Source organism: Ambystoma mexicanum, chromosome 1q (genome assembly GCF_040938575.1).
Source record: "Ambystoma mexicanum isolate Mex_15411 chromosome 1q, UKY_AmexF1_1, whole genome shotgun sequence".
NCBI lineage: Eukaryota > Metazoa > Chordata > Amphibia > Caudata > Ambystomatidae > Ambystoma > Ambystoma mexicanum.
Window position 1 is genome coordinate 1,315,222,217 of NC_090922.1, and position 16,876 is coordinate 1,315,239,092.

Here is a 16,876-nt window from a genome sequence, read left to right on the forward strand (position 1 = left end):
GCATTACTGCGTCTGTACAATTGAAATGTTGCTTACTTTACTACTTCGTCATCAGCTTCTATAAGTTCTACATTCTTACTTCATTTGTATCTCTTCTGGGTGTGTCACCTCTACTTCATGTGACGTCACCAGTCTTCTCTTTTATTCGTTTTTACACTTCTTCCGACAATTCCTTCAGAAGATCGTCATTTCTTTGCGGATACATATAGGGTTTTCTCAAGGGATGCCTTGTTTCAAGGACTTTTTTTGCAGTATAGGCATCCTCACTGGTATTGCGCATGTCGCAATTTCCGATTGCCAATTTATAGGTGCAGAAGTCGCTCCTGTAGAGGTACTTGGCTCCTCCTCTACACTCCCCCCTCTGGGCGATTCATCAACAACTCTCCCATCAGTCTTCACATCCAGACATCCTCGTTACTTTGGAGTCCCTGGGGGTCATTACAAGGTTGGCGATAAGGGGTTAATGGCACCGATAAAGGTGCCTGTCGTTAACCCCTTACCGCTGCATTACGAGGTTCTTTAGCGGGTCCCTCTAAGGGCGGCTGGTTTTACCAGGCGCCCTTAGTGGGAGCTACTAAAGGACCAGCATGCTAACAACGGGCCCATTATTAACGGGCCCGTTGTTAGCATGGTCCCCATTCCCATTCGATCCCTATGGGGGCTCGAATGGGAATGGGGATGGGTTCCCTGAATGGGGAAATACCGGGTCCTCCAAGGTTGGAATGGCCCAGTAATTCCCCATTCAGGGAACCTGGACCCGGTATGCGGTAAGGGGGTAGCCATGGCACTAATAGCGCCATGGCTACCTCCAACCTCGTAATGACCCCCTATATCTTTATCACTCCCTTCAGGCATCCTGCTGATTTCACATGCTCATCAATACTCCAGGTCATTAGGCTGCACTGTCCATTCGGACTGCAGTAGATCCATCTTCCCACATATTTCTTATGATTTTTCGGATACAAGAATTTCATTCCCTTAGGTGCATGAATGCTGGCTTTGACAAAGTCTCTGATTTCTTCATCTGTCAGTTCTTTGGGTTTAAATCCAGACTCGACATCAATCATGATTTTCATTCCTGTCACTTTTTTTGCAGTCTTCTTGAATTGTGTGATTATTATTCTGACTACCCAGAATCCAAACATGATCATCACTAACAGGGCCCCAAGGAACTTAAAAATGTTTGCCATCCATTGTGGAAACCATGAGAAGATTGACGCACACCAATGTCTTCTACTTCGTCTTCCATCTTGACGTGCAAGTTTGTCAGCATTGTTATGGCCTCTGTCAAGGTGCCATTCTCATCATCATGAGAAGGTATGAATGTGCAACATGATTTTCAGATTTTGGCACAAACACCTCCATCCATAGCTGTAATCATGTCTAAGAAATAGCTGTTCTGAAGAGTCATCAGTCGTATGGCTCTCAGCTCTTCATTAATAGCATTGAATCCCTTTATGGTAGTGTTGATCGTCTGCAGGAGCTCCCATCTTGTTATCTGTAACCACTTGGCATTTTCCATCGTTTGGATCCCTGGCATAAAGATAACTGTAAAGAGTGAGGCAGTTTTGCTGAACAATCTGTGCTCATATGGAATAGCATAAAAGCCTTCTATTGATTTAGCTGAGAAGTAATTCTTCCTCTTTATTTGATCAAGGAACCCAACAGATCTCTTCTTTCTTAGGTGAGCATCTGCTTTAGGAAACTCGCCAATGTTCAGGTCGCTCTTCGGGATCACTAATGCTGGAACATGAACAATCACCATAGAACATAGTCGTCAAAAATCTCTGGGCAGCTTCATATATGCACTGGATCCGCAGGCCCAGTAGTGATCCATTATCACTACTGTCCCATCCTTCATTCTTGGTATTCCTGGTACATTGAAGATTCGCCCACACTGTTGATTTTCCCCAACTTTTCTTGTGGCATTATTTGTAAAGCACAGTTCTGCACTAGCCAGATGCACTATCTGCAACGGGCCTCCTTTGTCTTCAACCCATGTCAGCAATTTTGTAAGCCTCGGCCAGAGAGGTTTGCATCCTTTTTCCACATGATCTATAACTGGTTTATGATGTCTAGTTACTGCCACGGCTCTGCAAACAACAATGCCTTCTTCCGAGCCATCTGGAGAAAGTACTGTTCCCCAGATCTGCATCTGGTATCTCTCCTTGCATCTTCATATTTCTTCATCAGTCTTTCCTTGGCAATTAAGCTTTTTATTTATTTCCCATTGGATTCCTGCTCCCTTCATGCCAGGCTGTTTGCATCTTATTGCATGATCTCTGGTGTGTGGTCATGCTCTTGTCTTTAAATCTTGAAAGTAATTGTCTTCTTCTGGGGCTTTCCATTCAGTTGCCCGTACCAAAGATGCTATTCGACCCTGGAATTGACCTCTTGTATGGCAGAGTGCAAGGTAAGTCAGGCAATGAGCTGTTTGGACGGCTATCGCTATAGCTATGAATATCTTAGACTTTCCCATAGCACAAGGTAGGAGAGCACAAACGTAACAATCTTCCTCAGAAGTTCTCTTTCCTACCTCCTTCATGTGTTGATACCACATGTTGTTCCCCAAATGTGCTGTGTTGTCGGAATAATAATTTAACTCATAATCATCTTCCCTTGCACTTCTCTTGGGTCTCTTTCATTCCAAAAGAATACACGCAAAATGCTCATGGAGTATATCAGACATCCTTCCTACTGGAGGAATCATAGGAACACTTGTCAGAGAAATAGGTAACTTCACATGTGTCACTGGTGTAGAGACAATCACATATGGCCTTGGCCTCCTTACAACCTCTAACTCTGCATAGGTCATTGGAGTGGGGAGAATCAAAGGGACTTCTATCCTTCTGGAACCAACAAAGTAAGCAGCGTGAATTAGCAAAAATAGAAAAACAATAACAGATGCTGTGAATATATAAATTATGAACCAATACATGAAGGCCCACCAAACATTTTTCTCCACACATTGTTGCATTTGTTCACTTTCTGGAACTGCATTATGCCCAATAAATCTTATTGTGCCGCTGTATTTATTTTTAAGGAAGAAAAGACCTTTCTAATCAGGCAGCCTCGTTAAATTCTCAGGTAGCTGCCGAATTTACTCAATTATCTCCACAAGAACCGACTGATTGCAAGACAATTTATAGGATATTGCAGAAACACATAAGTGTTGGTGTTGCACCAAACAAGATAAGAGTGAACACCAATTATGTGATAAAAGACCATAATAAGTGGTCTGTGGGCATCATCATCATACAGGACCATTTGTCTGGCCAAAAAGAAACTCAGTGAGAAACGAATCAGGGAACTGCTCCCTTTTCCAGTCGTCAAAAAGGAAATCAAGATCGGGTATTTTTCATTTATATCAGCACTTTCTAAGGTTCAATTTCAACCAGTTCCTGTGTTCCTCTGTCTCAAGAACAGTTACTTTCTCACTCCTGCTAAAATACCTATAAAGAGTGCCCGGGGAAGCAACAGTACAAATGCACACTTGCATTTATTTAAACAGTAATCTTTGCGTCCTTCTTCCTCGTCATCGATCGAGTCTGCACATGCTGTTCAATTTCTTCTTGACTTGCCTCCGAATTGGGTGGGAGTGTTCCGGTCTCACCAGCATACGGGTTGACATCACTGAGGTGAATCCATGCACATCGTTCTTGAACATTTACTGCTGAGGGAGTGACATTCTCCACAATGAAAGGACCACTAAATCGGGCCTCATGCCTCTTCCTAGTGAAGTTGCGGATTAATACGGGATTGCCTGGAATCGAGTTGGGGTTTCATGTTTTCCGTCCCGTTTCTCAAAACGTTTGCTTACAAAAGCTCACAATTCATGCACTCACTCATGCTCACCATCTCGTTTACTATGCAGTGGCGGTTACCATGGAAATTGGGGCAGAGACATTAATTCATTCCACGTCGTACGCACGTTATGGTCATGCAATTGCAAGTTCTTAAGCTCTTGTCTGACTAGTGTTCATTGCTTCTGATTGCACGAAGTGCGCTATGTTGTTATGTTTAAGTTTCCTGTTTTCCTGTTCTTGAACTTTGGAATATCTTTGTACTTGGCCCTATTTTGTTTCTGTTTCATTAACTACTTCTCGGATTCTTCTCTACCTGTACCTACCATGTTTACTTTGTTTGTATACAACCCATGTGTGAACTGATTTCCTGCTGCCAACCCGGACACCACTACGGACTGCTTTTGCCTTACATTTTGCCCTTGTTCACGAAACGCCTGCTGCCGACCCGGACTCCGCTAAGGACTGCTTTTTCCTTACATTTTGCCCCTGTTCACAAAACGCCTGCTGCCGACCCGGACTTCGCTAAGGACTGCTTTTGCCTCACATTTGCCACTGTTCAGGAAATGCCTGCTGCCGAACCGGACCCCGCTAAGGATTGCCTTCATTGCCCGGACTCTTCACACTACAAAGATTTTTGGTAGTGATAAAAGTTGTTCAGATCTGGTTGCTCTCTTTGTCTTCATCTGTGGCCTGAGACCTTATGCCTGAGTTGATCTGAAATGACAGAGATACTAGCGGTCATACATGTTAAATACACATGTAGCTAATTTCCTTACAATTCTGCAGTTGTCTGGGCCTCACTTCTCCTCGTTGGAGGTGACAGGGGCATTCTCATTCACCTTCCTGTAACTAGCTCATGGGGCGTGAGGTGGTGGTCTGACCCGGGCTGATTCATTAATGCATATAATGCTTGGGGCAGACAGTACAGCCACCTATTCTTTAGTGTGAATTTAAGTTTGACAATCCTTTCCTTGAGAAGACCGTTGAGTCTCTCACATAAACCTTGCGCTTGTGGGTGATAAGCAGAAGAAAACGTATGTTTAATACTAAGTAATAGACTGGTTTGTTCAAATACTTCATTTAGAAAATGGGTGCCATTGTCGAATCTCAGCACCTCACATACTCGCCATCTAGGAAATACTTCTTGTACTAAACACTTTGCAGCGCAAGTGACATCAGTGTGTGTGCATTAACCTGCTTCAATCCATCTCGAAAAGGGCCACACCACCACTATGATATACCTGTATCCACTACATACTTGCAGCATATCAACATAATCAATATGTAAATGCTGAAAAGGACCATTCGGTTGAGGAATTACTCCTCAAATTGTTCGCAGTGTGTGCCCAGCAGTAAAATACAATGTGTTCTGACAAATGTGGTACAAACCAATCCTCCCCAATAGCTGCTGCGAGGCTTTCCCTAGTTACATGCGCAGGGTAGTGTAGCTGTTCTAACGCTACCCTCAATAAGACAACAGGCATCACCGGTTTACCAGTGCTGTCCTGTCACCACAATGCTCCAGAGGGGGATAAAGAACACCCTCTCCATGCCCATAGCTCCTTTTCTTCCTGTGGAGCACTATCTTGAACTTCCATCAATTGCGTTCTAGACAAATAATTAAATCCTTCATTTACAATCATAATCGTGACAATTTTTTCCTTTACATTAGGAGTATCAAAACTAAAAACATCATGTGAATATGCAACCCTTTTGGCCTCTTCATATGCGCTTTGTTCCCGCATGAGATAAAGTCAGTTCTCCTAGTATGTGCTGTGCATTTAACTATTGCAATGGCTACTGGGAGTTGGACTGCTTTAATAAGCCTATCCAATAATGCAGCGTGTTTCACTGGAGTTCCATCCGCTCGGAGGTAGCCCCTCCTTTTCCAGCATGCTAATCCTGTGTGCACGGTTGATGTCACATAGGTGTAGTTACTATAAACTGTCACTTCCTGCCCTGCAAGATTCTTGAGCGTGACAGCAAGTGCCACCAATTCTGCAGCCTGTGCCGAAAAGTGAGACGGTAATCTTGCACTTGCTATCACTTCAAATTCCCCTTTAGCTCTGTTCCTTACCACATCTGAAACTGAATGCCTTTCTCCATTAGTTTGATCAATTTCGGATGACCCGTCAATAAAGAGAACTTCCTCCCGCTAGAGCATTCTCTTTTACCCTCGGGATCTCGTCATAGAACTCTTAGTAATTTGAGCAATCATGCACTTGCTCGTCCTCTGTCCCAGGTTCAGTGACAAACGTGGCAGGGTTCACTATTTTACACCTGACTATTTTGATTTCTGGATTCCATATAACTACCTTGTATGCAGTAGCCCTCTGAGATGTCAGTGTACCCTTAGGTTTCTCAAAAACAGCAAACAAAGCATGCTCAACAAATAAAGTCATGGAACACCCCATCACGATGCTTGCAGACTTCTCAATAGCGAACGCGGCTGCAGCCAGCGATGGTTCGTACGGAAATTGTCCTCTCACAACTGGATCTTGAATCCCACTATAAAATGCCAAAGGTTTATATCCAAATGTGGTTCTCTGTGTAAGCACTGCCATCATAACTGTTCCATTCGTGTGTGAAAACAGGAAGAATTCCTCAGAATAATTTGAAATTCCTGAAACTGGAGCTGTACAAATTGCTTTCTTCAACTCCTCAAACCCTTCTTCCATGACCTCTGTCCATTCTATGTTCACATTATTCACTTGTGCTTTCTTTAAAGCCTGCAAAAGGTGTCTCGTGTATGAACTATAATCAAATACCCAGGCTCTAACGTGGTTACACAATCCTAAAAACTGCTGCATCTGCTTTATCGTGTGCGATTTTGGTGTTTTCATGATCGCCTCAGCTCTTTCAGGTGAAACCTTTTTTCCCTCATGTGAGAGTAACTGACCTATGTAAAACACCTCTTCCTGGCAATATTGTAATTTCTCCTTGTCTACCTTGTATCCTTTGTCTGCTAAAATAGTCATTAGCCAAATCCAATCTTGCCGGCACTCATCTTCTGTCATGCTACAAACTAAAATATCTTCTACGTACTGCAGCACAACTCTTGGCAAATCAATATTGCTTAGGTCCATCTGCAGGACCCTATTAAAGATAAACAAAGACTCACAGTACCCTTGTGGCTAACAAGTACTCTTCAATTTAGTTTGATGAAATGTAAATGATGTGAGGTCTTGAGAGTCCTTATGCAATGGGATTGAGAAAAACACATTTTTCAAGTCAATCACCGTGAAATATGGTGCCTCTGTGGGAAAACTACATAAAATCGTTGCAGGATTCGGAACTAGAGGAAACTCTGCCTCTACAATCTGGTTAATTGGTCTCATGTCCTAAATTAAACGCCAAGACCCTCCTTTTGATTTTTACACAGTGTACACAGCAGTATTTCACAGTGACTCTGACGTCACCATAATCCCTTGTTCCATCATAGCTGATATAGTCTTAAAAATACCCTCATGTGCCTCTTGAGGCATTGGGTACTGCCTTGCTTGAGGTGAAATTGCTCCTGGTTTCAGCTTAATCTTAACTTCTCACATCCCCTTCAATAGGCCTACGTCATAAGGACATGTAGTCCATAAAGAGGGTGTAATTTTTTCCATGCCTTCATTGAAAAATGTGGGATGCTGATGCACGATCACCCTTCGCTCTGGGATCTCCCTTCTCTCTATTCTGATCCAATATGTAATACTCATCTCGAATATTAATTCATCATCTGATGGATCATCCCTAAACATATCTTTGTCTGTGACATCAGTCAATCTATAGCCTTCCCCAATGGCAAATACCGCTCTCCATGGTCTGCCTTCGTCATTAAATCCTTCAAGCAAGGCCAATTCCCCTTGCACTATGGCTGCCTGCAGCTGTAAGGAAAAAATCTGTCCCCCCTCTTCGTCCATAGGTATCTGCGGCCTGAGCAAACATTCATCAGGTATCCTCACAATCTTACCGACTAGGCTGGGTAACCACGTTAACAAAATGTACACCCCATAAAGGAAAACTTCTGACTCTAATAGCACTCCTCGCAGAGCTATCTGTCCTGTAAACGGCTTGATAAATTCACCGACGTTTAGATAATGTATCCCTGGAGTGGAACACACTATCTCTTCATTAGTGAAAGAAATCATTATATTTAGCTTCGTCATTAAGTCTCGGCCCAGATTATTAACTGGTGTCTGCTTGAATACAATAAAGGTACAGACATATCACATTCTCCCATAGAGAATGGCAATTCATCAGTAAAAGGAACTCTACTTGTAGGTCCATAGAAGCCTTGCGCTTTCATGGCATTTCCAGATAACGAAAATGTTCCCTCTCATATACATGAGCGAGTTGCCCCAGTATCTACTAAAAAAGAAAAAGATGTCCCTCCTATGGTAACATCAACCCTTGGTTCCTCTTGAGGATTCGGTGTCACTGATAGAACTGAACACATCAAGTCGCCCTGTGAACTATCCTATTGTGGATATATTCTAATTCTCGTACCTGTGAAATGACATCCTGCCGCGATAGTGACACCTAGTACTCTAGCAGTCAATAACTGCCCTGTGTTTGCACTCTGCTGTATCTGCACGGGTGAGTGCTGTGACTGCCTTTGTGGTGGATTCAATGGGGCTTGCTGCGGTTGCAAAGCTTGTTGCATTTGCAGCGCTTGTGATTGATACACTGTCTGATCTTGGGCAAACCAGTCCCTACTTTGAGAGCTATATGCTGGAGGATAAGCTGTCCCCCCTCCTGAGAATTGCACATTCTGTACAACCCCTGACACAAAATGTGGTAAAATACTGGCACCGATTTCCCCCAAGGCTTCCCAGTTGCCAAAGTCCAACGTTCCTGAACATTTTGAATGTAAGCAAGCAGATCCTCATCATCTTTCATCTTATGTGCTATAATTGCACCCATATCTGACGTATCAGGATACTGTACCCTAAGCACTTTCCAAACAGCCACCCTGCAGTTATTAAATGGTGCTCCATCATGCACTGTGTTTGTGCTATAACACTCGAACAACCTGCTCTTGTCCAAATATCATGAGCTCTTTCCACAGGAATGGCTGATAAGAGATCCTTAATGTCCCCAATGGATAACGTATTTCCTCATGTCATCTTTTCTAACTCATAAATACATGCACTTTCATTATTTCATAGTTGCTCCTCGTGATACATGTGTTCTTGCCTTTGTCTACTCTTCCTTTTATGCTCATCCTCTTTCAATCGCTTCTCTCATTCTCTGTCTTTTCTATCTTGTTCGTCTTGATCTTCCCCCTGCCTAACTTCCTTGATGCTCCTCCCATCGATTTTTAGCAATATCTGTGCACCCATCCATTTGTTCTGTACGACATTAAACTCGTCAACTTTATCCCTTTCTCCTTTCCATCTCTTAATCTCTCGTTCATTATCTATGGATACATCAGGTTGTTTGCTTTTCTCCTCTTTATCTTGTAGGACCTTAAAGGTCTCCTCCTTTCCTTTAGCCCTTTCTCTTTCTGGACTCTTGTGACTGCTATAAGCAGGTGGTTCATGCATTGGATTACTATATCCTATCACTGCTTTCAATTCCCTTAATGGATACAATCCTTCATCTTTTGTACTATCATCATTTACTTCAGGTGCAGTAGGGGGAGCAGAAGGCTCAACACCTTCTTCCCTGCACTGATTAAGCATCCAGTCCTCAGGTGGTGAATCTTCTTGTTCCTCCTGGTACATCTTCCAAAGCTCTAAGCTGGCTACCCTTTTCTCCAATTTCTTCACTGTGTACGCAGCATGAGAGTATGTGTTCATATGCTGCAAAACTGCTTTTGACAGGGATTCCATTTGTGGCCATGGCATGAACATTTTGTCTGCGGTACCCTTAACCCATTCTGGACTATACTGTTTAAGCTTGGGTGTGTGTTTTGGCAGTTGTTTGCACAAATGCATCAGTGGAGTAACATCCCCCATTGTTATAAGTCTCAATTGGCTGTCGAGACTTACCATTGCTTTACACAAAATACGTTTCAGAAAAACAATAAATATTAGCGTGACACAATAGTCGCCGCTCAAAGCCTCTACTTTCCAATTTTACTCCAATCTGCCTACGTCGGTCGGCGCCGACAATGGCTATAACAGACAGATAATAGCTTTTTTGGTCTCTACTTAACACATCCTTCCTTGTCACTCTTCGCCATTTCACTTTTTACTAATACATAAAAGACACAAATAGAAAAACTAGTCGACTTCCAACATATACTTCCTCAGTGCTCTTCGCTGCTATTACTTGCCCCTAAATACTCTGATAGGAGTTTGAATAGTCTCCTCTTACAGATCTTATCTGCGCACAGCCTAGTTTACCCACTTGGGTTTTGAGACGACTCCTTCTAGACGCTTCTTGAGTGTAGGTCTCTGGGTTTAGCTAGATTGCTCCTCGTCATTGACGCTCGTCATTAATTTACTCAATCAATCCCTGTTACTCTTTACTGTTACCACGATTCCCTATCTCCACTTCATTTGCCATTCTCCTCAATCCACTCACCATTCGCCTTTCGACTCTTGACACTTGGGATCATCTTCTCCTCCAAACGGCCCCTTTCGCCTTCGGTCCGCTCAGCGCCTGTGGAAACCAGGAGGGTTTTCGTGAAAGAGGGGCTCGTCCCACCTGTATCTTCTTTGTATTTGTATTTGTATTTGTATTTATTTATTTGTAGCACGCAGCCTTGCCCTGAGGCATCTGGGCATGTATTTATTTGCAGGTTTTCTATATCGGCCGCGCTCTCTCACAGGAAACCTCGCGTTCTTCCAGCTAGATGGCAGAGGACGTCCGATGTTCTGAAATCTCTAAGAGCTTACTGGTCGATGGGTCTCGATAAACATCCTCTGCTACCAAGTGCACCAGAGGAAAGGGTCCTTTAAGACGAGGTAACAGTATCTGAGATGGATGGGGATGGAGATCTTGCTCATACATCAATAATCAGACACACTCAGGAAGTTGGTATAAGTCAAAGCTGTGTTAATAACAAGTCTTTACAACGTACATCAACGAATGCCACACAGAATTATCTCAACATATTTCATAAAAAACAATGCTTTTATACAAAATATTCGTCATACGTGAAGTCATACTACGTGACAAATAAGGAAACCTACTAGCCGATGTGGTTGGTCAACGGGAAACAGCTACATATACTTTCTATGGGATACAGGGACGTGATTGGGTCTTTAAGATCAGGTGGCCGATTAAGAACATCCCAAGTGCAAGTCATCTTCTGTGTTAGTCTAATAAACAACATACTGTTTGCTTCTCAAACTATAGGGCTCCTTAATATGTGGCACTCTACAATTGGTTGGCCTGCTTGTACCTTTCTGGAATATTCCACTTGCTAGCAGCATGCAAGCTGGTACCCCAGGCACTGGGGGGTGGGGGTTCAGCCTGGTCATGCCTCCCCACCCAATTAGCCCAACATCCATCATCACTCCTATGGTCTACCATTCAATTTACTCCTTTGAACTCGGCCTTGCAGAGGCTCACTATACCTGAGAATAAAAGGTAGTATGACATGGCCTTATCTTCGCGTCTTGATGTAGCTTGTCCAAAGTCTATTTTCATCTGACCATGTGACTGGAGACCATGGTTTTGAGCTCTTTGTTGTATTAAATACTATTAAATGAAGAAATCTTGGCACCCTCAGTGACTTTCATTGCACCTCAAACAAGAGCTCAGCTTGCTTCTCACGTTATTGTATCTTCCTGAGTACATGGCAAAACTCTCGGCATCCCCAACTCTTGACACTGGCCCAGGCAAGCCTTTCTCGAATCTTCCTTCGCTGTCAGCTATCTTTATTTTGCTGCGCCACACTTCCAGCCTTTTCATTCACAGGGTCCAAGTTTGCTAAAGTGCATCATGGAACATCCAGATTCTAAACATTCCTATATATGTACTTTGGCACATCGCCGCAATCTATTCACTACGTAGCCAGCCTTATGATTACTTCGTCTACTTGCGTTACTGCGGCTGTACAATTGTAAAATGGTTTTGCATTTTCTTCAGTGCTTTTCCACATGTGCAGTATTAATTTCTCTCCTGAAATGTTGCTCACTTCACTACTTCGTCATCAGCTTCATAAGGTCTATATTATTACTTCATTTGCATCTCTTCTGAGTGCGTCACCTCTACTTCACGTGACGTCACCCGTCTTCTCTTTCTTTCGTTTTTACACTTCTTCCGGAATTTCTTTCAGAAGATGGTAATTTCTTTGCGGATACATATAGGGTTATATCAATGGATACCTTATTTCAAGGACGTATTTTTGCGATATAGTCATCCTCACTGGTATTGCGCATGTCGCAATTTCCGGTTGCCACCATATAGGCAGAATAGGGGCGGAACTTCTGGTAGAGGTACTTGGCTCCTCCTCTACAAACGTATGTACAGTGATGTAACATCATGAAACCTTTTCACTCAGAAAAACCTATGAAATTCACAGAATAATATTTGTAAAAGGGATGTTACGGTTAAGTTGCACTAATAAAAACCTATGAAATTCACTGAAATAACTTTGTTAAACGGATGTTATGGTTACAAGTAAAACTGAAAAACCCTTGAAATTCACCAGCTCTGGTGAGCTAAGCACTGCTAAGACTAACACCCAGGACATCAAAGATGCCATCACAAATAACGTCCCTTAAACAAAGTTTTTTCAGTGAATATATATAATGATATCAGCACTCAGTTGAGTGTGAAACGCTTTGTGTGTGGGTCGCGCTTACGGGCGTCCTGCCTCTGTTTTTTCTACTGCCTTCCAGCCGTATCTTTTATTGATGGCTTGTTTGTATGACACATTAAATAACTTTCAGACCTACATTTTACTGTGAGCTGTGCCTTTTTTCTCCATTACCATGGCCTTTTAATCGGCTGCGGAGAGTGCGGTTCATTTTTCTTCTTTCTCCTTTCTATATATATAATTATATATATATATATATATATATATTTATATTATGCAAATCTCTTTGCCAATGTAGTTACAGCAGAACTACAACGTGAGCATTTATGGGTCATATAGCAGGAGTGACAGATGCGTAGCAGCTCCCTGATTGTCTTGGCGATATACTATTGCATGGACCTGTCCCAGGGGCAGTTTCCCCCATGACAGGTACGCCCTGTCAGACGCTAGCAAAATGGAAAAGTGCTATGTTGGCAGGGCTCTTTTCAGTTTCCTACCTGCATTCGTGTGTCCCAAATAGAAGAGTTCATGCTTAGCATGATATGTTTGCTCAAATTTCCACACCTGTAATACGGGTGGAAATGTAAAAATTGTATTAACTGTGGTGGGTCTTTAAGGCGCACAGAGGGTGGCGGCTCCTCCCAAAGCACTCCTGCATGACAGACACTTTGAATCATATCCAGAGGAAGGCTGCAGGTCACTCCTTCTGCACAAACATTTCCATTGAATTCCAGGACTTGCATGCATCGGACCCATGAATAAGATGAAGGGATATGTTCCCCTCACACTGTGCTACTGCATCTGTTCTGTGAATTGGCTCTAGTGACTGCTATGTACACGCCTGTTTTCCCTTTTCATTTTAAACCCTACAGGACTAACACTCAATATCCAGAGCCCGACGCTAATAAGAGCGACTATATTGCACAGAAAGGCTGTACTTGATATTAGTTCCCAGCACTGTGCGTCCACTGGAAACACTAAACGTGGATTGGCTTGTTTCCGAGCCATACCACAGTGTAATCCTGTGGACACACAAACGTCATTTGCGTGCCGGGTACACTCTTTTGTTTTTCTCTTTTTTCTGGCGACCATGGAAAGGGAGAAGGGACCACAAATAGTCCCTTCTCCCTTTTCCAAGGTGGCCGGTTTGCTCCCATTCATTAATACAGAGCAACTTGGCCCAAAATGGCGCCCTGTTGCTCCATACTAATGAAGCAGTATGTGCGTTCTAGTGTTCCTAGAACTAACGCCTACTGGGACGAAACCTTTTCAAACGACAAAAGAAATGCCGCTTGAAAAGATTTCGTCAGCCATTAGTGTTCCTGGGGTTCAAACTCGGGAAAACTAGTTTCTCGAGTTTACAGACCCCAGAATACTAATGGTAATAAGCTCCTGAACGGTGGGCCAATACCGCCCACGGTAATGCCCTTGGGGCCTTAGTTAAGGGCCTCACTACGCTCGGGCCTGTAACTATGGGCCCCAGGGGCATTACCTAAGGCGGTATTGGCCCACCGGCGAGGGGATTATTCCCACAGTAAGGGGAGAATATTGGCAATATTGGGCCTCATATAAGTGACCCGGGTCAGAAACACAGGTGCTGGAACCTTTTTCGGACTGGCTCACTTCTGTCGGGAGTTCAGGCCCCTACCATCAGGTTTTTCAATGAAGCACCAGCACCGTTACTAACGGTGGCAGTGCGTCAGGGTTCCCATCCCCACGGGGTCCCATGGAACTCCATGGGAATGGGGACTTACTATACCGCCGCCTGTGATATCATGGTAGCACCGGGATGTCAGGCGACGGTAGCAATAATACAGGGTTACCAGCAACCTTGTAATGAGGGCCAATTTGTCTCTTCTCTTAGTCTAACACAGAACCCTAAAGGAGAACTCAAATGTCAGCTCGGCCTGCTGAATAGAGCTTGTGTACTTTGCCCTTTAATCCTCCACACAACAAAAGAAGCTGTGACCAGTGTTGGAATCAAACGAGGTGGGGTATCGCATACTTCTTTCCATATGCCATAGGGTCCAATGCTTTGGAATCTGTCATTTTTAGCTAATGCTGTAAAAAATGTGATCCCATTCATTCTCATCATTAATTTTGTTTTCTTTCTTTCAAGGAATATGTTTCCAGCTAACCTTGTTGAAGCTACATTTAAACAGGTGAGAAACCTTTTTAATATCTAGTCAGATGTAGTAATGACATTTTGAAATCACCTAGATCACGTTGACTAACAGCTCCAGAGGAAACAGTATGCCATGTTATGTGATTTGGTTTTATAATAGACAACCTATTGATATCAAATCAAAGCAAATTCTTCATTTTTCCCTCAACGAGAATTCGCAAATCCTACAAAAAGGGATCACATCGCCATTCATCACTTAGATTTGAGAAAGGGCTTCGGGACGACTTGATAGCAGGGTGGGTGTCTGGGGTGATGGATGGCAGCGTGTTGTCTCTCTGCATAGTGCCAGCGCTGACTCTAAGATTGCCATGGAAAGTGGGGCAATCAGGACAGGGGCCCACACTGAACAGTCTGTGATGTCGGGACATGCTAGTGTGAGCTTCGTGACCATTGGTTGCGTTTAGGTGGCTGCTGACAGCATGGAGTTGATTTCTTGCAACATGATCTTGGACGTGTTTTACGTGGAATGCTTTCTCCTGTTATTACCAGGGTTTTGTTTATCCTGCAAAGGGTTTCCCCCAATGGGTATTTTCCCCTGGTCACAAGGTTCTTCAAACTTATGGGGAAAGGTTGTTCCTTTTGTCAAGTTCTTGAAAAATAAAGGTTTTGGTGGATTAACCGCAGACTTCTAAAAATAGGTGGCCAGGTACGGTCAGAACTTGCCAGAGCATCTCTCACTAAAAATAAAGTCATTTCCAGAGTTGCTTTCCTGCTCTTGTCAAACATTCAACCATTAACATACAATTTCCCAATTATTTCTAGTTTTTTCAAATTGGATCGTGAGGCTGAGGATTCAAGATGAGAACCGTGTGGGATAATCATGGCGTGCATGTCCTTAATTTAATAATGATTTCTATCCTTGACAAGTGGGGATTTGAATTTTGCAAATCCTTGCCTCCTCTAAAGATGCATTCAAATGGACTCATAGGAAATGTGCAGGAAAGTGGAGTCACTAGCCCAACCAGTAGGCATCAAATTACTCCTTAATCCTTGGATGCCATGACCACCGTAGAAAATTGCACCCCAAAATAAGGATGTCCGCACCAGTGCCCATTTGCACCTTATGGCCGCACTTGGCCAACACAGGCTTAAAAGGTTGATAGAAAGAGTTTAAAAGCTTTGTGGTGCCTGGTCCTCCAAGGGACTCTGCTCTTGATTCTCACCTCCACAAACAGCATGCACTTGGAGAAGCCAGGATCAGAGATGAATGTAGATGGCTCCATTCTTCTCCCCATGATATAAAAACACACACTGCTCTCTCTCTGATGAGAACTCACTGAAACATCAAAAGCCCTAAAGTACAAAGCACACCCACGAAAAAACAGGCAGAGTAACCTGGTGAATTTATGAGAAAGATAATAAAGACCAAGCAAGGGGGTATCTGCAATTCCAAAAACAGAAGCAAAACCTCATTTATGTCCCACAATGAGTTACGACACAGAACCTGGGCCTTGTTAGTGGAGTCACTTCTGAACCATCCTCAAAGCAAGGATCGCAACCAATTGGCACACTTTTAGCCTGCCAGAGTAGTTGGTCCTTGGGTGAGGATGCCAACTGAAGACATAGAAGCAAAAAGATTGACCCTGAAAAGTCATTAAAGGACATTAAGGGAAATTAGCAACAGGTTGCTTGGAGCGCGGGCTGAATCCCACAATCCCAGCCCACGTTCCGAGCAGCCTGATGGTTGTTTCACCCGCCGTCTTCCCCCAGGACCCCTCTCTGGTCACTTTTTCCTCCCCTCCCCATACCTACCCCACTTACCTTATGCTCTCAAGCCTGTCCTGGGCCGCCGTGGAAATGGAACAAGGACTCTGCATGGAGCTCCAACTTCCAACTCCATTGCGGCCCTCTTAAGTTTGTATTTTCTTTGAATGAGCAGGAAGCCGTGAGGCTTCTCATTTATTAAAAAAAATGCATTGCTATCAGCACCCAGGGTTCCCGAATTGAAAACCTGGGGTGCTGATGCCATAAACACCTGATCCGGCGGGCCGGATCGGGCGGCAACAATGCTAGGGCCTATCGTATGACTTGGGCCCGAGGCCATTACCACCGGGTCAAGCTCCCTGCATCGGGTGTTATTGTCATAGGAAACGCCACTTGTTCAACTTTCATTTACCTGAATGCAAGCCTATGTGGGCACCCGCATCCGCAACAACATTCTTCAGGTCTGTAAGGTTTTCA

The 16,876-nt window shown here is 43.6% G+C and overlaps 1 protein-coding gene across 2 annotated transcripts in view; it reads left to right on the forward strand.

Moving 5' to 3' along the window:
• Positions 1-16,876, forward strand: part of SLC1A7 (solute carrier family 1 member 7) — a 1,086,874-nt gene that overhangs the window by 502,521 nt on the left and 567,477 nt on the right. For both annotated transcript variants that reach the window (XM_069642174.1, XM_069642175.1), the window contains exon 4: positions 14,630-14,672. In XM_069642174.1, coding sequence (XP_069498275.1) covers positions 14,630-14,672 — 43 coding nt within the window. The remainder of the gene's footprint in view (positions 1-14,629; positions 14,673-16,876) is intronic.